The 22,571-nt window shown below is 45.1% G+C and overlaps 1 protein-coding gene across 2 annotated transcripts in view; it reads right to left on the reverse strand.

The window, feature by feature from the left end:
* Nucleotides 1-21,906, reverse strand: part of RBL2 (RB transcriptional corepressor like 2) — a 176,289-nt gene extending 154,383 nt beyond the window's left edge. The window contains exon 1 of one of the 2 annotated variants that reach the window (XM_073604963.1): nucleotides 21,414-21,906. In XM_073604963.1, the coding sequence (XP_073461064.1) occupies nucleotides 21,414-21,572 (159 nt within the window). In that variant the 5' untranslated portion in view covers nucleotides 21,573-21,906. The remainder of the gene's footprint in view (nucleotides 1-21,413) is intronic. The other variant, XM_073604962.1, reaches the window with a different exon arrangement.
* Between the last annotated feature and the right edge of the window lie 665 nt (nucleotides 21,907-22,571).

Genomic DNA, 22,571 nt, shown 5'->3' on the forward strand with positions numbered 1-22,571 from the left:
CATTTTTTTCCAGAAGTTTTTGGAAAATGTGGAAAAAAATGAAAACGCATTTTTTTTTTACACAAAGTTGTCCATTTATAAGCTATTTCCAACACATAGCATGTACATAGCAAAAATAACACCTCAAAATACATTCTGCTACTCCTCCTGAGTATAGCGATACCACATGTGTAAGACTTTTACACAGCCTGGCCACATACAGGGGCACAATACTGAAATAGCACCTTCAAGGGTTTTAGGAGCATAAATTACACATCTCATTTCTCACCCACCTATTACACTTTTGAAGGCCCTGGAGCACCAGGACAATGGAAACGCCCACAAAATGACCCCATTTTGGAAAGCTAACACCCCAACGTATAATCTATGAGGCATAATGAGTCTTTTGAACGGTTCATTTTTTTCCAGAAGTTTTTGGAAAATGTGGAAAAAAATGAAAACGCATTTTTTTTTACACAAAGTTGTCCATTTATAAGCTATTTCCAACACATAGCATGTACATAGCAAAAATAACACCTCAAAATACATTCTGCTACTCCTCCTGAGTATAGTGATACCACATGTGTAAGACTTTTAAACAGCCTGGCCACATACAGGGGCACAATACTGAAATAGCACCTTCAAGGGTTTTAGGAGCATAAATTACACATCTCATTTCTCACCCACCTATTACACTTTTGAAGGCCCTGGAGCACCAGGACAATGGAAACGCCCACAAAATGACCCCATTTTGGAAAGCTAACACCCCAACGTATAATCTATGAGGCATAATGAGTCTTTTGAACGGTTCATTTTTTTCCAGAAGTTTTTGGAAAATGTGGAAAAAAATGAAAACGCATTTTTTTTTACACAAAGTTGTCCATTTATAAGCTATTTCCAACACATAGCATGTACATAGCAAAAATAACACCTCAAAATACATTCTGCTACTCCTCCTGAGTATAGCGATACCACATGTGTAAGACTTTTAAACAGCCTGGCCACATACAGGGGCACAATACTGAAATAGCACCTTCAAGGGTTTTAGGAGCATAAATTACACATCTCATTTCTCACCCACCTATTACACTTTTGAAGGCCCTGGAGCACCAGGACAATGGAAACGCCCACAAAATGACCCCATTTTGGAAAGCTAACACCCCAACGTATAATCTATGAGGCATAATGAGTCTTTTGAACGGTTCATTTTTTTCCAGAAGTTTTTGGAAAATGTGGAAAAAAATGAAAACGCATTTTTTTTTACACAAAGTTGTCCATTTATAAGCTATTTCCAACACATAGCATGTACATAGCAAAAATAACACCTCAAAATACATTCTGCTACTCCTCCTGAGTATAGCGATACCACATGTGTAAGACTTTTAAACAGCCTGGCCACATACAGGGGCACAATACTGAAATAGCACCTTCAAGGGTTTTAGGAGCATAAATTACACATCTCATTTCTCACCCACCTATTACACTTTTGAAGGCCCTGGAGCACCAGGACAATGGAAACGCCCACAAAATGACCCCATTTTGGAAAGCTAACACCCCAACGTATAATCTATGAGGCATAATGAGTCTTTTGAACGGTTCATTTTTTTCCAGAAGTTTTTGGAAAATGTGGAAAAAAATGAAAACGCATTTTTTTTTTACACAAAGTTGTCAATTTATAAGCTATTTCCAACACATAGCATGTACATAGCAAAAATGACACCTCAAAATACATTCTGCTACTCCTCCTGAGTATAGCGATACCACATGTGTAAGACTTTTACACAGCCTGGCCACATACAAGGAACACCGTCAGGTGTTCTAGGGACACATAGCATGCACATACCAAGAATTACACCCTAAAAATACATTCTGCTGAGCAAAGAGTAAAAAAAAAAGATTACCTGTGGTTTTAGTAGCACAGTTGTCCACAGGAGGATAGCACTGGTCCAGGCAGCAGGCAGGGACTTGGTCAGCAAAAGCGAACGCAATTGATCCAGGCAACAGACAGGAACACAGGCAGGGATACTGTCCATATACAGTCCAGGGTCAGTGCAGGCAGAGATTGTCAGCAGTGCCAAAATATTGATCCTGGTAGTAGGCAGGAACATGGTCCATCCATGTGGTGTGGTCAGTTCATGCAACAGGCAGAGGCATGATGGCATAGGTCCTACAGGCAGCAGGCAGAAGTAGGGCCTCGTTCAGGACAGAATGGGGACAGGGGTAGAGGCTTCTCCCACCCAAATCTCTTTGAAGCCTCCGAGTCTCCAGACCCTAATCTAGGAATGAGAAAACAAAAAAAACGTTTTCTTCATCCAGAAAAACAATTCTGGAGCCCCTCACATATGTGAGACCCCTGTGTTATGAATCCCACTAGTCCAGTAGCAGGGTACAAGATCAGTCCAAGAGGCAGGCAAAAAGGATGGTCAAACAGTCCAGGGTCAGTTCCAGATCAGGCAGAGGTATGAACAGAATCGGTAGGCAGAAGCGTGGTCGAAAAACAAGCCAGGGTCAGTTCCAGATCAGGCAGAGATATAAACAGAATCGGTAGGCAGAAGCGTGGTCGAAAAACAAGCCAGGGTCAGTTCCAGATCAGGCAGAGATATAAACAGAATCGGTAGGCAGAAGCGTGGTCAAAAAACAAGCCAGGGTCAGTTACAGAGCAAGCAGAGGCATAATGGGTGTGAAGGTAAATGGCAGGAAGTGAGGGTTATGTTTACCATACTTCACTAATAATTTAGTGAAGTATGGTAACGGCGGAAACAGTTAACTATACAGAGGCCTGGTTGGGAAGGACATTCGGGACAATAAAAAGTAGTGTCTCTTCTCACTCCTCCTTTGGAGCACACCCGGCATTTTTTCTGCCGTTTTTGGGCTGTTGGTCTGGGGGGGATTTTTTCGGGAAAGTGGCGTTCGGACAGTCTACTAATCACATCGGATCGAATGGTTTCTGGTGGGCCGTTGGGGTATATAAGGGCAGTGATGATTTCCTCCTGGTATCCAAGGAAGGATTTGGGGCTTGCAGTGGATTTATGATAAATAACATAGCTGTTATATATGGCCAAATTGAACAAATATATTGAAACTTTTTTATACCACTGGTATGTTCTTCTCGTGGCAAGATAGGGTTCGAGCATCTGGTCGTTGAAGTCGACACCCCCCATATACTTGTTGTATTCAAAGATGCATGTGGGCTTTTGGATTACCCCATTCCTCCTGGTTATCTCCACGACGGTGTTATTGTGGATTGATGAAAGCACGTAGACGTCCCTTCTGTCCCTCCACTTCACAGCCAGAATTTCCTCATTCCTCAAGCTCGCCATTTCCCCTCTTCTTAGCTTTTTGTTCACGAGGCTTTGAGGAAAGCCCTTCCGGTTCTTCCTTATGGTGCCACATGCTGGAGTCTTCTGTCTGTGAAGATTTCGGAACAGGGGCAGACTAGAATAAAAATTGTCCACATATAGATGGTAGCCTTTTTCCAGGAGTGGGTTTATGAGTTCCCACACGACTTTCCCACTCGATCCGATATATTCTGGGCAATTAGGGGGATGTAGCTGGGTGTCCTTCCCTTCGTATACCATGAAGGCATAGGTATATCCTGTAGCTCGGTCGCATAATTTATACATTTTCACCCCATAGCGGGCCCTTTTGGTGGGAATAAATTGTTTTATGCCCAATCTGCCACTAAATTTGACCAGGGACTCATCCACACATATGTGCTGGTCTGGGGTAAATAACTGGGGGAAGATATCAGAAAAATATTTTAGTAGTGGGCGAATTTTATATAGCTTGTCAAAATGTGGGTCATTTCGGGGAGGGCACTGGGTATTGTCATTGAAGTGTAGGAATCTCATAATCATGAGATACCTGGTTCTGGGCATTACAGAGGAAAAGATGGGCATGTGGTGGATGGGGAGGGTAGACCAATAGGAACGTAATACATTTTTTTTGGTTAGTCCCATACAGAATGTGAGGCCCAAAAAAATTCTAAACTCCTCCACTGTTAGGGCTCTCCATTCGTAGGGACGGGCATAATAGGACGTTGGGTTACTTGCTATGTATTGTTGGGCATATAGATTGCACTGGGCCACAATCGATGCAAGCATGTCCTCAGTAAATATAAGGTTGAAAAAATCTAATGGTGAAAAATTTTCCGTATCCACCTGGACTCCTGGCTGGGCAGTAAAAGGGGGAATGATAGCTTCTCCTGAATTGGGTGGCAGCCATAAGGGGTTCTCAAGGGAGTAGGGAAGGCTGGCATGGGACCTAACCCTTTGGGCCTGAGGTGACACCCCACTGGTACGTGGACTTTGTCGAGGTACTGCGGTGCTGGTGGATGGCACTGCGGTGCTGGTGGATGGCATTGCGGTGATAGTGGATGTCATTGTGGTGATAGTGGATGGCATTGCGGTGCTGGTGGATGGCACTGCATCCTCACCAGTACGTCTTCGTCTGGCGGGCGGACTCTCATCCTCCTCTGAGGCTGTCAGTGTACCACTGCTGAGGATAGGCTCGTAGTCCACGTCAGACTCAGAATCTGAATAGGAATCTGAAGCGGAGAGCTCCCCGTTGCTCTCGTCGGCCGCAAGAATATTATATGCCTCCTCGGCTGAATATACTCTTTGTGACATAGTGATGAAAAATGGCAGATATGTGGCACTGATGACACGTGACACTGGCAGATTGCACTGGTGATAGATGGCACTGATACGTGACACTGATGTGGTAGGTGACACTGATGACACTGATGTGGCAGGTGACAGACAGGTGGCACTGACGACAGATGGCACTGACAGATTGCACTGATACGTGGCAGGTGACACTGACAGGTGGCACTGATGTGGCAGGTGGCACTGATGTGGCAGGTGGCACTGATGTGGCAGGTGGCACTGACAGGTGACACTGATGTGGCAGGTGACACTGACAGGTGACACTGATGTGGCAGGTGACACTGACAGGTGGCACTGATGTGGCAGGTGACACTGGTGACACTGATGACACTGATGTGGCAGGTGACAGACAGGTGGCACTGACGACAGATGGCGCTGACAGATTGCACTGATACGTGGCACTGATACGTGGCAGGTGACACTGACAGGTGGCACTGATGTGGCAGGTGACACTGATGTGGCAGGTGACACTGACAGGTGACACTGATGTGGCAGGTGACACTGACAGGTGACACTGATGTGGCAGGTGACACTGACAGGTGGCACTGATGTGGCAGGTGACACTGACAGGTGGCACTGATGTGGCAGGTGACACTGACAGGTGGCACTGATGTGGCAGGTGACACTGACAGGTGGCACTAACGTGGCAGGTGACACTGACAGGTGGCACTAACGACAGATGGCACTGACAGATGGCACTGATGACAGATGGAAGCACTGTGGCACTGATGTGGCACTGTATGGGCACTGTATGGGCACTGTAGGGTGTTTCACTAAATGCTTGGCACTCACAGTTATCACAGATCGCTCTCTCTCCTCACACACGGTCTCTGTGTGAGGAGAGAAAGCCGGCAATGAGAGATGATCTCATATGTTTACATTTGAGATCATCTGTCATTGGAAGCTCGGATCGCGCTGTAAACGGCCGCTGTGATTGGCCGTTTACGGCGATCCGTGACTGGCTGTGTCCAAGGGACACGGCCAGAGCAGAATTTCCCCGATGCGCGCTCCCGGGAGCGCGCATTGCGGAAGTGAACAGGAGGACGTCCAGGGACGCCCTCCCGGCAATTGGAGTCCACGCTGTAGCCGTCTTTCGGCTATAGCGCGGACGCCTAGTGGTTAATGTCTAAACCACTGGCAACAAAAGTGAGTACACGCAAGTGAAAATGTCCAAATTGGGCACAATTAGCCATTTTCCCTCCCCGATGTCATGTGACTCGTTAGTGTCACAAGGTCTCAGGTATGAATGGGGAGCAGGTGTGTTAAATTTGGTTTTATCGCTCTCACTCTCTCATACTGGTCACTGGAAGTTCAACATGGCACCGCATAGCAAAGAACTTTCTGAGGATCTGAAAAAGAGAATTGCTGATCCACATAAAGATGGCCTAGGCTATAAGAAGATTGCCAAGACCCTGAAACTGAGCTGCAGCATGGTGGCTAAAACCATAGAGCGGTTTAACAGGACAAGTTCCACTCAGAACAGGCCCCACCATGGTAGACCAAAGAAGATGAGTGCACGTGCTCAACAACATATCCAGAGATTGTCTTTGGGAAATAGAGGTTATGAGTGCTGCCAGCATTGCTGCAGAGGTTGAAGGGGTGGGGGGTCAGCCTGTTAGTGTGTAGACCTAATGCCGCACACTACATCAAATTGGTCTGCATGGCTGCTGTCCCAGAAGGAAGCCTCTTCTAAAGATGATGCATAAGAAAGCCCGCAAACAGTTTGCTGAAGACAAGCAGACTAAGGACATGGATTATTGGAAGCATGTCATGTGGTCTGATGAGATTAAAATAAACTTATTTGGTTCAGAGGGTGTCAAACGTATGTGGTGACAATTAGGTGAGGAGTACAAAGACAAGTGTGTCTTGCCTACAGTCAAGCATGGTGGTGGGAGTGTCATGGTCTGGGGCTGCATGAGTGCTGCCAGAACTGGGGAGCTACAGTTCATTGAGGGAACTATGAATGCCAACATGTACTGTGACATACTGAAGCAGAGCATGATCCCCTCCCTTTGGAGACTGGGCTGCAGGGCAGTATTCCAACCTGATTACAACCTCAGACACACCTCCAAGACGACCACTACCTTGGTAAAGAAGCTAAGGGGAAAGGCGATTAACTGGTCAAGCATGTCTCCTAAACCTAAACCCCATTGAGCAAAGGGCTGGGGAAAAAAATCGATATAAATCTTGAATCGAGTTGAGAGGTCAAATCGATTCAAAATTTAAGCAAATTGATTTTTTTCAGATTTTTTTTTTCACCGCGCCGGTCCTGAGGAGCTGCGGGCAGGAGTTTTTAGACGAGGCCGAGGCTTCGGCCTAGTCCGCGAGGCCGGACGCCGCGGACTAAGCCGAAGCCTCACCTAAAAACTCCTGCCTGCAGCTCCCCAGGACCGGCGCTGACACCGCGCCGGTCCTGAGGAGCTGCGGGCAGGAGTTTTTAGGTGAGGCCGTGGCTTCGGCCTAGTCCGCGAGGCTGGATGCCGTGAACTAGGCCGAAGCCGCGGCCTCACCTAAAAGCTCCTTCCCGCAGCTCCTCAGGACTGGCGCAGTGTCCAAAAAAAAACTCTATTCGCATCGTGAATCGAGTTTTTTTTTTAAAAATCGCAGATTTTTTTTTTTTTTTTTTTAGAAAATTGCCCAGCCCTAATTGAGCATCTGTGGGACATCCTCAAACAGAAGGTGTAGGAGCGCAAGGTCTCTAACATCCACCAGCTCCGTGATGTCGTCATGGAGGAATGGAAGAGGACTTCAGTGGCAACCTGTGAAGCTCTGGTGAACTCCATGCCCAAGAGGGCATGGCAGTGCTGGAAAATAATGGTGGCCACATAAAACATTGACACTTTGGGCCAAATTTGGACATTTTCACTTAGAGGTGTACTCACTTTTTTAGCGATTTAGACATTAATGGCTGTGTGTTGAGTTATTTTGAGGGGACAGCAAATTTACACTGTTATACAAGCTGTACACTCACTACTTTACATTGTCGCAAAGTGTCATTTCTTCAGTGTTGTCACATGAAAAGATATAATAAAATATTTACAAAAATGTGAGGGTGTACTCACTTTTGTGAGATACTGTACATAGAAATGAAAAGGATGCATTTTTCTTGAGAGCTTTTTTGGAGCTTGCACAGAGCTATGGACCCCTTCATTGGCCCCATGTGAAAGGACTGGGCCAAACACCAGCAGTGCTCTAACATGAGAGAGATTGGGTGAGTCATATGCTCACCCATATCAGGATGTGCCACACATTTCAGTTGACTCCCACTGGAGTTGTGGGGGACAAGGAAATATGTCCTGAGGAGGAGCTTGCCTTTGCTAAAAATTGGTGTCTTCTCCACATTAACCCTGCTCAATATGAAGGGCAAGAAATTCAGATAGCCATAGATTCAGCAGGGACTGGGCAAATTTCGATTAGTCTATGGGAAGGCTGGTTGAACCGAAGTAAATCCATCGATTGACTTTATTACAACCAGCCTGACTGTGTTTTTTCTGTTCGATCACTGCTGGCAGCTATAGCTGCCAGCAGTGATCATTGTATTCTAACAGTTGGAAGAACAGGCAGTGGTCTCAGCGGGGAGCATCAGTAGTTTCAAAAAACTATTAGATATGCACCTGAATGGCCACAACATACAGGGATATACAATGTAATACCGACATAATCACACACACATAGGACTTGATGGACTTGTGTCTTTTTTCAACCTCGCCTACTATGTAACAGAACAGAATCAGAACGGGAGGAATTCCCCCGTCAATACTGACTGTGGTAATAGGGGAATCGTGCAATTTTCTTTCTTCATCCTGTGCTTAAAGTGGTGTAAACATCAGTCATGAAATCTGAGCAAAGCACATATATCTGTAGTGTTTACTTATCTCCCTTCCGTTTTTGTCTTATGCCCCGTACACACGGTCGGATTTTCTGACGGAAAATGTTCGATGGGAGCTTGTTGTTGGAAATTCCGACTGTGTGTAGGCTCCATCGGACATTTTCCATGGGAATTTCCATCACACAAAATTTGAGATCTGGATCTCAAATTTTCGGACAACAAAATTCATTGTCGTAAATTCCAATCACGTGTACACAATTCCGACGCAGAAAGTTTCACACATGCTCGACATGCTCGGAATCAAGCAGAAGAGCCGCACTGGCTATTGAACTTCCTTTTTCTCGGCTCATCGTACATGTTGTACGTCACCGCGTTCTTGACATTCGGAATTTCCAACAAGATTTGTGTGACCGTGTGTATGCAAGACAAGTTTGAGCCAACATCCGTCTGAAAAAATCCATGGATTTTGTTCTCGGAATGTCCGATCGTGTGTACAGGGCACAACTAGGGCCTGGTTCACATCTATGCAGTTTGCTTTTGATCCGTTTCTGCAGTGCTTTTTGCAGTGCGTTTTCCTGAATTTTTTTATGTTTTTTTTTTTTTTTTTTTTTTTTTTGCCAATTTGTTTTCGGGCAGATTAAAAAAACACATATAGTGGCAAAAAAAACACAGTACGTGCTTTACTGCAGCTTCTCCTTTGAAATTTATTGAACCAAAAAATGCAGTTTTATGTTTAAAAAAGTCCCTGAGGCTAGTTCACACCACATGCAGTATAGTGCATTTTTTTGCCGCATCAAAAACGCATGGAAAGTAGGTAATATGATTTCCAATGGCATAGTACACACCAGTGCGATCAGTTCCAGTGCATTCCAGTTCCAGAAAAAAAAGTAGAACATGCTGCATTTTTCCTGCTATGGACTGTAGTGGAATGCATCAAAAACGCATCAAAAACCCTCCTGGCCCCAGTACAATGAAAAAAAAAAAAAAATTAAAAAATAAGAAAAAAGCATCTGGAATGCATTCAGAAACACATCAAAAATGCATTAATCACTTGCCAACCAGCCGCCATAGTTTTACTGCAGCAGAATGGCACGGCTGGGCGAAACAACGTTATGTTACGTGGCTTCACCCTGTGGCCAATTGGGGCGCACCGCCGATGACCGCCGAGCTCCCGCGAACGCTCGTGACACAGCGAGAACCCAGAAACTGTGTGTGCAAACACACAGATCCGGTTCTCTGAGGTGAGAAGAGACAGATTGTGTGTTCATACAAAGTACATCCCCCTTCAGTTAGAACACACCTAGGGAACACATTTAACCTCTTGATCTCCCCCTAGTGTTAACCCCTTCCCTGCCAGTGACATTTTTACAGTAATCAGTGCATTTTTATAGCACTGATCGCTGTATAAATGCCAATGGTCCCAAAAATGTGTCAAAAGTGTCCAATGTGTCCGCCATAATGTCACAGTCCCGATAAAAATCGCAGATCGCCGCCATTACTAGTGAAAAAAAAAAAAACATTATAATAAAAATGCCATAAAACTATCCCCTATTTTTTAGATGCTATAACTTTTGTGCAAACCAATAAATATATGCTTATTGTGATTTTTTTACCAAAAATATGTAGAAGAATACATATCGGCCTAAACTGAAAAAAAATTTGCTTTAAAAAAAAAAATGGCCTGGTCATTCACTAGCCAAATCTTCCGGGGCTGAAGCGGTTAAAAAGGCACATGCAGAAATGGATCTGGAGTGCATTTTTTGTGTTGCGAACCAGTCCTGACCCTTTCCAAAAACAATGCTGAAAAAAAGCATAGATGTGAACGTGTCTCATTGGAAACCATGTTAAATGGACTGTAGTGTGTTTCTGAAAAAAGGACTGAAAAATGCATAGATGTGACTGTGAACCCTGTGAAGCCTAAAAGCGAAAGAAAATGCATGACCATTAAATCCCATGGAACTTTTCACACCAGTCAGTTGCAGGCCAGCTGCGCTTTTAAAAGTTCTGCTTGCTGCATTGTTGGGAAATTTTATTGCAGTAAAAAATTCCACCAAAATGCCCATTTACCCATTTAAATGATTGAAAAACTTTGAGTCACATGTCCTTTTTTCACAGGTGCACGATGCACTGGAAATGTGTGAAAAATGCATTTTTACTGCATTTTTGCATCAGAGCAGTGTGAAAGCAGCCTAAGCCCTGGTTCACATTGGTGCGATTTGGCATGCGATTTGACATCAAATCTCGTGCCAAATCGGCGGTAATGGCACCGTCCTAATCGGTGTGGCGCCGCACCGATTTCCAAAAGTAGTTTCTGTACTACTTTTGGCAATTTCCGTGTGTGATTCCCATTGACATCTGTGCAGAAACCCGCACAGATGTCTCTGAAATCGTCCCCAAGATCGGGACTGACATGTTCAGGTGAACTCGCACAATTGCATTCCCGCACACAGTATGAACCTAGGCTTAAGCTCAAACATTTTTTTTCCATACTTTTGGATCAATTAAAAAAATTGTTAAAACCTGGCAGTTTTTCACCATCTGTGTCCCATTTGGAAAATGTCCCTTTTTTTCCTATTTCATAGACAAAACAGAAAGGAGATAAAAATCTCTTTAAAGCAAGGATAATTCCCTCGTAGGACTTGTCTACATGGATGGCCAGGGGGCGCTAAAAGCAGGTTGAGCCGCAGTACTACCTCCTCCTGACCACCCACCTAAACAAATGCATGCAGCTGCTCAGGGTTGTACGCATGCCACAGTAAAAATTAAACCAGCTGTTGTATGCAGCTGGCAATATCCCTGCTGAATGCGACCAATTCAAATGAACGGGGCCATGCTGCAACCATGTGGGTCAACATTTTTAGGGTTAAAACAGGCTGTGAGGAAGCAACTTATCGCCTGCGCTGCAGATCACTTTTCAGAGGGGTGTCAAGGACTGCTGCACATGATAATAAGCACTTAGACCAGTTTTTCTCAGCTGGGCTTCCTCCTGAGGTTGCTAGAGGTTCCATTAACAGTCAGCAATGATCATTTGATTTCCCAACTACATTGACCAACAATGCAAGTGCTCATTTTTCCACTAACCACCAATGTAAGGGGGCATAAGGGGGCACCTCTACACTGACCATTAATATTAGAGGATGCCACAATATTTACTGTCTGCATTTCTTTTCTGCAGTTATTAATTATTTCAAGAATATTACAGAAAGAAAACTTTGTAGGGAGTTTGCAGCATAATGATCTGTCGTGGGTGTCAGACACCCTAGGTATGGTATGCCACGTTACTTATTCTTTCCTTCACTTACTGATCACATTCATTATCATGAGCTCTGGGTACTGTATAACCCATTTCAGCAGTGGTTACCCGAGATTTTTTCAAGGAGGTTGAGAAAGGCTTCGTTAGACATTTGTCAGCAAGGCACATGTCCCTACTGATCTTTTCTTCTGCTGGTTCCTGGGCTGTCATGTGGATCCAATGGCTTCAATACATTCTAGGTCAGTGACCTGAAGCAGGAACACAATGTATTTGATCTGCTAGCTAACTCCAGGATATGGAAGAATAAAGCCAAGAAACGTGTATCTTCATAAATTCAGCAAAGCCAGACCACATATACTCTCAACAAATGTTTCTGTAATCCATTATAGACCTTCTCATTAGGTCTTCTCATTAGCAACACAACAATTTCAATGTTTTGCAAATGAGGGGACTGCCAACAAGAGACTAAAATCTCCCATGTAATCCAAGCCTAACAAACCTTTGAGTCAATCTCAGATTATTCAGTCTACTGAATTTCAAATTACAGGCTAGCTAATTAAAGAAATGACCCCCCAGCCAGGCACAGAAAGACCGAGTCCCAGCAATGGGAAGTCAATAGGTTGTTGTGTCTCTCCAAGGAGACTGCATCAAGCTGTCCACATCTCCAACCCAAACACAGGCCAAGCATCAAACACTGAATATTACCCTCAATGTAAACCCCCAGCTGTGATATACAAGCTCCTCAGCTTCTGTACACAACAAACAGCACCAAGGTAACAACATCACTGAAAGGAATTGTTTACACTGTACCATTCTAAACATGGATGATATGGAAGAGCTTTCTCTAGTTCCCGATAACATGCCTTTCCAAAATACAGTATACAAAATATGAAAGTTGATTACTTTGGAACTCTATAGGGCTGCTTTTCTCAACCTTTAAACCCTGGTGGAACCCTTGAAGACACTTTCATCTACTAGGGAAAACCTATATCCACAGTTCATGATATACAAGGCTGCATCACACCTGAGCTAAGCGTCTTCGGTCACAAAAATCTCAGGTGTGAATAAGGCCCTTTGTGTAATCCGTAAATTGTAGATACAGGAAGAAAGAAAACAATAAAGAATATGTTGTAACTAATTCATTTGACACCCAGAGTGTATCATTTCATGACATCCCCTTACTTTACAAATGTATTTTCAACAATAATCATGCAAAGAAATTAGTAATAATGATTACCAGAAAAGAGACTGTGAAAATTGTAGTGTCCCTTTAAGGCAGGCACAAAGTACACAAAATACACAAAGGTTTTTTTTTTCGTTCAGCCTGCGAGGACTATACAGAGTACATAGCAGAATTGCCCGCTGTGGCCCGGCAAGCTGTTAAAATACCCCAAAAGAGGTGGTACCTGACTTGCCATGGTACCATGCATGGGCTCTGAAGGAATGGCACAGGTATGTAGTTCCTTCAGATCGCATGTGCAGGTGACATCACGGGATGCTGCTAAAGTAAATATCTCTTAAATGGTGCGCGTTTAGGAGATATTTACTGTATCTATAGGTAAGACTTATTATAGATATACCTATAATTAAATCTATCTATAATTGATCAACCCAGTAGATTTACTTCCGCTTTAAGCAAATTTCCACTGTTTTCAAGTGGAACCCCCTGATATTCGCAAACTGTATGGCCAGTTTACCACAAGAACCAGTAGACAAGGGCCTTCTAATGCCGCGTACACACGTCCGGACTTTACGACATACTTTGGCCGGCTGACTTTTCGACGGACTTTCCGAATGAACGGACTTGCCAACACACGACCAACCAAAGTCCAACGAATTCGTACGTGATGACGTACGACCGGACTAAAACAAGGAAGTTCATAGCCAGTAGCCAATAGCTGCCCTAGCCTCAATTTTTGTCCGTTGGACTAGCATACAGACGAGCGGACTTTTCGACCGGACTCGAGTCCGTCGGATAGATTTGAAACATGTTTCAAATCTAAGTCCGTCAAACTTTTGATAAAACAAAGTCCACTGGAGCCCACACACGATCGAATTGTTCAACGAAATCCGGTACGGCGGACCAAGCATGCCGTAAACTCCGATCGTGTGTACGCGGCATTACATTAGAGTTCCAATAAAAAGTACATCTCTGACATTGTTGGTCAGTATAGAAGTTCCTCCTTATAATGCATGCCAGTGGAAAATTGCCTCCTAACATTGCTAGTCAGTGTAGGTGGGAGATAATGACCCACCATTGTTCACAGCTCACAAAACCCCTAGCAACCTCTGGAGGAAACCCTAGGGTTCCACGGAACTCTGAAAAAGCCTAATAAAGATTTTGGATTAGTCTGCAAGCTTTCAGACTACTACAAACAGTTCATATCTGTGTAATACATTTCAAGATGGTAAGGTATATATATATATATATATTAGGGATGCACCGAATGGGTTTTTGGTGCCGAAACCGATACCGAAAATAAATCTTCCTTTATCCCGAAACTGACTGTTTTTAAAAATATTTTTATACAGGAGATGGTCAGAGACTGGGGACATGGTACAGGAGATGGTCAGAGACTGGGGACATGGTACAGGAGATTGTCAGAGACTGGGGACATGGTACAGGAGATGGTCAGAGACTGGGGACATGGTACAGGAGATGGTCAGAGACTGGGGACATGGTACAGGAGATTCTCAGAGACTAGGGACATGGTACAGGAGATGGTCAGAGACTGGGGACATGGTACAGGAGATGGTCAGAGACTGGGGACATGGTACAGGAGATGGTCAGAGACTGGGGACATGGTACAGGAGATGGTCAGAGACTGGGGACATGGTACAGGAGATGGTCAGAGACTGGGGACATGGTACAGGAGATTCTCAGAGACTAGGGACATGGTACAGGAGATTGTCAGAGACTAGGGACATGGCACAGGAGGTTGTCAGTGACTACAGACACATTACAGGAGATGGTCAGAGACTGGGAACATGGTACAGGAGATTGTCAGAGACTAGGGACATGGCACAGGAGATGGTCAGAGACTGGGGACATGGTACAGGAGATTGTCAGAGACTAGGGACATGGTACAGGAGATTGTCAGAGACTAGGGACATGGCACAGGAGGTTGTCAGTGACTGCAGACACATTACAGGAGATGGTCAGAGACTGGGAACATGGTACAGGAGATGGTCAGAGACTGCAGACATGACACAGTAGATCGTCAGAGACTGCAGACACATTACAGGGGATGGTCAGAGACTGGGGACATGGTAGAGGAGATGGTCAGAGACTGCGGACATGGTAGAGGAGATGGTCAGAGACTGCAGACATAGTACAGGACATGATACAAGATATCAATGCAGCCTCACCAGTGCCCGTCATGCAGCCCGCGTTTGCCCCTTAGATGCAGCCCGCGTTTGCCCATAAGATGCAGCCTGCCTGTGCCTATGAGATGCAGCCTCACCTGTGCCCATCATGCAGCTTGCCAGTGCCCGTCATGCAGCTTGCCATTTCCCGAATCAGAGCGGCGATCTCTTTGTGTCACGGAGCTGCATTTGAATTGCCTGCTTTGAAATTAAAGCAGAACTCTGGGAACAACTGCTTGTTTTGCTCTACAGGAGGGGACAGCGGCGATATACTTACAAGAGCCGCCGATCCTTCCCGCACAAGACTGGTCCAGCACCCCAGCGGTCTTGAAAATGGACTGTTCCTGACATCAGCATCCACAGAGAATGCTCCATAGACAGGAACAGTCCACCATTGGCCATTGGACTGTGGGGGAGTGCAGTTTTCCGGAGGATCGGCAGATCAGATGAGTATGAACTTTATGCTCACATGTAGAAAAAGTGAGCAGTTGACCCATGCAGTGTGGGCCCTTGGTCCTAGGGTGACAACACTTGCTCACTGTACTGAATCTATACAAGAGAAGTGATGTCACCCAAGGACAGAAAGTGTGTTAGAACTACAGAACACCCCCTCTCCTTCTTCAGTGATCTGGACAGAAATGTTAAGTGCAGTACATGCAATTTGCTCAGGAAGTTTATAACTCACTGGATTTTTTGGAAGATCAACAAGTTTTCTTCTGCACTAGCAGTGTTTTTATAGAGACCGTCTACTATTGGATTTTTTACCTATTTTGCTAATACATACACTTTATAATTCCTTTATAGGACCAATAAATAAAGTCACAATATAAAAGTTGCATTTTATAAACTTTTGAAACAAATAAATTGCTACTAAGCTGATGTTAATATAGAATCCAGCCAAATAGAAAAGCTCCTTTTACACAAAAACTGACAGGTAGATCTGATTGGAAGCTCTATATTAGTCTATGGGCAGGTGGATGTAACCAGACATGTATCTGTTTACATCTGATTATTCCAAGTTTATTTAAGTCTGAAAAAAAATAAAAGGGAAAAGATCTTTTTGGCCATAAATGTAATGGATTGGAGATACAGTCAGGTCCATAAATATTGGGACATCGACACAATTCCAATCTTTTTGGCTCTATACACCACCACAATGGATTTGAAATGAAATGGACAAGATGTGCTTTAACTGCAGACTTTCAGCTTTAATTTGAGGGTATTTACATCCAAATCCAGTGAACGGTGTAGGAATTACAACAGTTTGTATATGCGCCTCCCACTTTTTAAGGGACCAAAAGTAATGGGACAATTGGCTGCTCAGCTGTTCCATGGCCAGGTGTGTGTTATTCCCTCATTATCCCATTTACAAGGAGCAGATAAAAGGTCCAGAGTTTATTTCAAGTGTGCTATTTGCATTTGGAAGCTGTTGCTGTCAACTCTCAATATGAGATCCAAAGAGCTGTCACTATCAGTGAAGCAAGCCATCATTAAGCTGAAAACACAAAACTTACCCATCAGAGAGATAGCAAAAACATTAGGTGTGGCCAAATCAACTGTTTGGAACATCCTTAAAAAGAAAGAACGCACCGGTGAGCTCAGCAACACCAAAAGACCCGGAAGACCATGGAAAACAACTGTGGTGGATGACCGAAGAATTCTTTCCCTGGTGAAGAAAACACCCTTCACAACAGTTGGCCAGTTCAAGAACACTCTCCAGGAGGTAGGTGTATGTGTGTCAAAGTCAACAATCAATAGAAGACTGCACCAGAGTGAATACAGAGGATTCACCACAAGATTGTAAACCATTGGTGAGCCTCAAAAACAGGAAGGGCAGATTAGAGTTTGCCAAACAACATCTAAAAAAGCCTTCACAGTTCTGGAACAACATCCTATGGACAGATGAGACCAAGATCAACTTGTACCAGAGTGATGGGAAGAGAATAGTATGGAGAAGGAAAGGAACTGCTCATGATCCAAAGCATACCACCTCATCAATGAAGCATGGTGGTGGTAGTGTCATGACGTGACAAAAGCAGCAGGATGAATTCTGAAGTGTTTCGGGCAATATTATCTGCTCATATTCAGCAAAATGCTTGGATGGCGCTTCACAGTGCAGATGGACAATGACCCCAAGCATACTGTGAAAGCAACCAAAGAGTTTATTAAGGGAAAGAAGTGGAATGTTATGCAATGGCCAAGTCAATCACCTGACCTGAATCTGATTGAGCATGCATTTCACATGCTGAAGACAAAACTGAAGGGAAAATGCCCCAAGAACAAACAGGAACTGAAGACAGTTGCAGTAGAGGCCTGGCAGAGCATCACCAGGGATGAAACCCAGTGTCTGGTGATGTCTATGCGTTCCAGACTTCAGGCTGTAATTAAGTGCAAAGGATTTGCAACCAAGTATTAAAAAGTGAAAGTTTGATGGATGATTGTTAATCTGTCCCATTACTTTTGGTCCCTTAAAAAGTGGGAGGCACATATACAAACTGTTGTAATTCCTACACCGTTCACCTGATTTGGCTGTAAATACCCTCAAATTAAAGCTGAAAGTCTGCAGTTAAAGCACATCTTGTTTGTTTCATTTTAAATCCATTGTGGTGGTGTATAGAGCCAAAAAGATTAGAATTGTGTCGATGTCCCAATATTTATGGACCTGACTGTAGTCCCCCGCCCATAGACCCATAATGGGCAAAACTGAACAAATACACCTTTCACAGAAGGGATATCTGTAGTGTTCGTCTCCAATCCAGCAGGTGATCGGTTCTCAGATCCTCTGCTGATCGAAACAGACATGGCTGGGGTGAAAAAACCTTTAATGTGTTATTAAAGGGGTTGTAAAGGTAAAAGTTTTTTCACCTTAATGCATTCTATGCATTAAGGTGAAAAAACATCTGACAATACCGCCACCCCCCCCCCCCCCCCCCAGCCCCCCTGACCCCTCGAAAGTCCTGCGCTTGCTCCAGACATCCTCTTCGCCGCTCAGCCTGGCCGTTGATTGGCTAGAGTGGATGGATTGCTTGCGCTGCTGTCAATCACATCCAATGAAGTGGCGCGCCGGGGGGCAGGGCAGTGTGATACAGTGAGCGGCTATGGCCGCCGGCTGTACCAGGGGAGCGCGCCCGCAAGCACTCAACACCATGTGAGAAAGCTTGCATGAAAGTGTTGAGTCCTTGCAGGGAGGAGCCGAGACAGCCGCCGAGGGACCACAGAAGACCAGGTTCAGGGCCACTCTCTGCAAAACGAGCTGCACAGTGGAGGTAAGTATAACATGTTTGTTATTTAAAAAAAAAAAATAGCTTTAGTGATCCTTTAAAGGACAAGTACAGCCAAAGAAAAAACAGATTAAGTTTACGTCAGTTTCTCATCAGTTTTTACATCCACTGCCAATGCAAAAACAGGTGCGAAAACGGACTGTTCAATTACATCTGCTTTTCTTCCGTACAAAAATAGAGCTTTGATCTGTTTCAAAAAAAGGATATTGATGGATGCGGATGTAAATAGATGATCATCCATTTATCCATAGAGATTCACTGATGTCCTTTTGTCATCCGTCAACGGATGGATGAAAAACAAACAGTCCGCGTGTGTGAAAGGGGCCCAAATGGTTTCCTTTTGATCAATTCTGACCAAAGTGGAACATAAAAAGAAGTGTCAAATTTTTGTTGGCACAGCAACTTAAGACTACTGTCACACGGGGCGGGCGCCGGCGGTAAAACGGAGCTATATTTAGCGACGCTTTACCGTCGTTTTAGCAACGCTATTTGGCCGCTAGTGGGGCGGTTTTAACCCCCGCTAGCGGCTGAAAAAGGGTTAAAACCGCCTGCAAAGCGCAGCTGCGCTTTCCTGGCGGGTTTGCGGTGCTGCCCCATTGTTTTCAATGGGAAGGGGCCCTTTAGGAGCAGTGTATACATTGCTCCTACAGCGCTGCAAAGATGCAGCTTGCAGGACTTTTTTTACCGTCCTGCAAGCACACCGCTCCAGTGTGAAACCACTCGGGAGAGACAGGAGAGGCGCTGTACAGACACTATTTTTAGCGATGTAGCCTGACTGTACAAATAAATACATGAAAATCCCACCGATCTATACAGAGACCTGGTTCTACAGGAAGAGCTACAGACAGCTGGAATGACTGTACATGGAGCGCTGGATCTTCCCGGAGAGGTGGATGTACATGGGGAGTGGGATAGTGTTAGTGCTGTACACAGACTGCACTATGTTACCACAAGTATTGGGACACCTGTCTTTACACACACATGAACTTTAATGGTATTCCAGTCTTAGTCTGTAGGGTTCAATATGAAGTTGGCCCACCCTTTGCAGCTATAACAGCTTTAACTCTTCTGGGAAGGCTGTCCACAAGGTTTAGGAGTGTGTCTATGGGAAAGTTTGACCATTCTTCCAGAAGTGCATTTGTGAGGTCAGGCACTGATGTTGGACAAGAAGGCCTGGCTTGCAGTTTCCATTCTAATTCATCCCAAAAGTGTTCTATCTGGTTGAGGTCAGGACTCTGTGCAGGCCAGTCAAGTTCCTTCACCCCAAACTCGCTCATCTATGTCTTTATGGAACTTGCTTTGTGCACTGGTCCAAATCATTTGATGGAGGGGGGATTATGGATGGGGTTGTTTTTCAGGGGTTGACCACTTAGTTCCAGTGAAGGGAACTCTTAAAACATCAGCATACCAAGATATTTTGGACAATTTCATGCTCCTAACTTTATGGGAACAGTTTGGGGATGGCCCCTTCCTGTTCCAACATGACTGCACACCAGTACACAAAGCAAGGTTAATTGCAATACCACCAGGGTGGTCTATATGCTGACTTGCCCTTGTGACAAGAACTACGTTGGCAAGACCAAAAGACAACTTAAAATCAGTCTGTGAACACGTCCAAAGCATCCTTAGTAAGGATGATGAATGTCCAGACACTGGCATTACACTTCATCAAATTCCATGGTGACCCCAATGGACTCTCCATCAAGGGGATTTATAGGTTGAACTTTTTGATAGGATCTTGTGTCAGAAGGAGAAAATGTGGATATACAACTTAAATAGTATGCGACCTCGAGGGTTAAATAATGAATGGAACCTCTCCGTATGTCTTACACCCTAGGGGCCATAGTTGCTAACTAATTTCTGACCATGCTGCTTCCCTAGCTTTATGTCTGTTGTTTATTTTTGTTTTTTGGTTTTAATTTATTTATTTTTCTCTTCTGTTCATTCATTATTTATACTCTTTATATTTCTTTTACCATTTATTTTTTATTTCACTTCAGATTTTCCTTGTTTCTTTCCATCTTTTTCATAGGTTGATTGGGACCCTCGCACTCCTAGCCTGGCCCACCGATTCAGTGTTATTTTGTTGTATGGCTGTTCATTGGTTGTGCAGACACCTAGATAACCAGGCGCCAACGTACACCCCTGGCTGTCATCTATCACACAATGCACGCCCCTGGCTGTCATCTATCACACAATGCACGCCCCTGGCTGTCATCTATCACACAATGCACGCCCCTGGCTGTCATCTATCACACAATGCACGCCCCTGGCTGTCATCTATCACACAATGCACGCCCCTGGCTGTCATCTATCACACAATGCACGCCCCTGGCTGACATCACACAATGCACGCCCCTGGCTGACATCTATCACACAATGCACGCCCCTGGCTGTCATCACACAATGCACGCCCCTGGCTGTCATCACACAATGCACGCCCCTGGCTGTCATCTATCACACAATGCACGCCCCTGGCTGTCATCTATCACACAATGCACGCCCCTGGCTGTCATCTATCACACAATGTACGCCCCTGGCTGTCATCACACAATGCACGCCCCTGGCTGTCATCTATCACACAATGCACGCCCCTGGCTGTCATCTATCACACAATGCACGCCCCTGGCTGTCATCACACAATGCACGCCCCTGGCTGTCATCTATCACACAATGCACGCCCCTGGCTGTCATCACACAATGCACGCCCCTGGCTGACATCTATCACACAATGCACGCCCCTGGCTGTCATCACACAATGCACGCCCCTGGCTGTCATCTATCACACAATGCACGCCCCTGGCTGTCATCTATCACACAATGCACGCCCCTGGCTGTCATCTATCACACAATGCACGCCCCTGGCTGTCATCACACAATGCACGCCCCTGGCTGTCATCTATCACACAATGCACGCCCCTGGCTGTCATCTATCACACAATGCACGCCCCTGGCTGTCATCTATCACACAATGCACGCCCCTGGCTGTCATCTATCACCCTCTGGTCCCCTCTCCTCCCCCAGCGGTCAGCTCTCACCTCCAGTGTGTAGTTCTGGCTCATCCTTCCGTAGCTCTCCCAGGCCTCCACTCGGGCCCTCTCGTCCATATTAAGGGTGCTGCAGAGCTCCTCATAGCGCTGACGGAGCTGCTCCTCTCCGTGCTGGCTATTCCCATCTTCGTCCTCTTCTTTGATCATCTTCAGGCCTTTCCTCTATTCCGGGTCAGTCTGCAGACCACACAGCTCTCAGGTTGACACTGCGTAGTCATTTAAATGGCCTGTGATTGACAGCTGCACGCGGCTATTCACAGCCGGAGATACGTCAAAAGTGTATCTGGTAAGCCTAGGCTGGATAGAGCGCTACGCAAACTACGTATTATCGCCACTACAGAAGACGGGGACATGGGGCAGGGCCACGTCTGTAAATGGCGCTTTGTGATTGGAGGGTTCTATTAAAGCTAATGTACCTATTGGCCAGGTTGGCTCACGCGCCCCATGTTTGGATGGGTGTATTTCAGAGTGCGTAGTCTAGTTGTTGTCACAAACATATGTACAGTAGGGCGAGGCTTGCCTATCCTCCACCAATGAGCGAGAAAGCGCCGCGTTCTGTTCTTCCACCAAGCCAGTCAGGATACAGAGAGCAGTGCAGAGCCACACCTCTCCGCTCCCTCCCAGCCCTGTACAGCAGCGGGGGAGGAGGTGTTCATATGACCATTCCCCTCATGAAGGCTCCATCCCATTTCCTCACCACAAGGGACCCTTTCCTACCAAGTCGGTATTACACACATGCCTGGCATGATGATTACGTAAAACACCCAAAACATTATATATTTTCTGAAAGCAGACACCCTAGAGAATAAAATAGTGGTAGTTTCTATTTTTTATGTCACACGATATTACTGCATAGGTCTAGGAAATGCAAAATTTAGATAAAAGATACACTAAATTCAGAGGCGTAACTAGAACCTTCAGGGCCCCGATACAAGAACCATGATGGGGATCCCTTCCACCCGATCCCTGGGCTTCCAATGTATGGAGGATATCCATGGACATCCTCCCAGAACCCTGCTTCTCCCCAGGGTCCTGCAACCAGCAGACTGTTAACTGTCAAGAATGTCAGTAAATTGTTTACACTGATAATCATCAGTGCCATCTATCAGTTCTCATCAATGCCCATCAGTGCCCATCAGTGCCCAT

This window comes from Aquarana catesbeiana, linkage group LG11 (assembly GCF_042186555.1).
Source record: "Aquarana catesbeiana isolate 2022-GZ linkage group LG11, ASM4218655v1, whole genome shotgun sequence".
Classification (NCBI taxonomy): domain Eukaryota; kingdom Metazoa; phylum Chordata; class Amphibia; order Anura; family Ranidae; genus Aquarana; species Aquarana catesbeiana.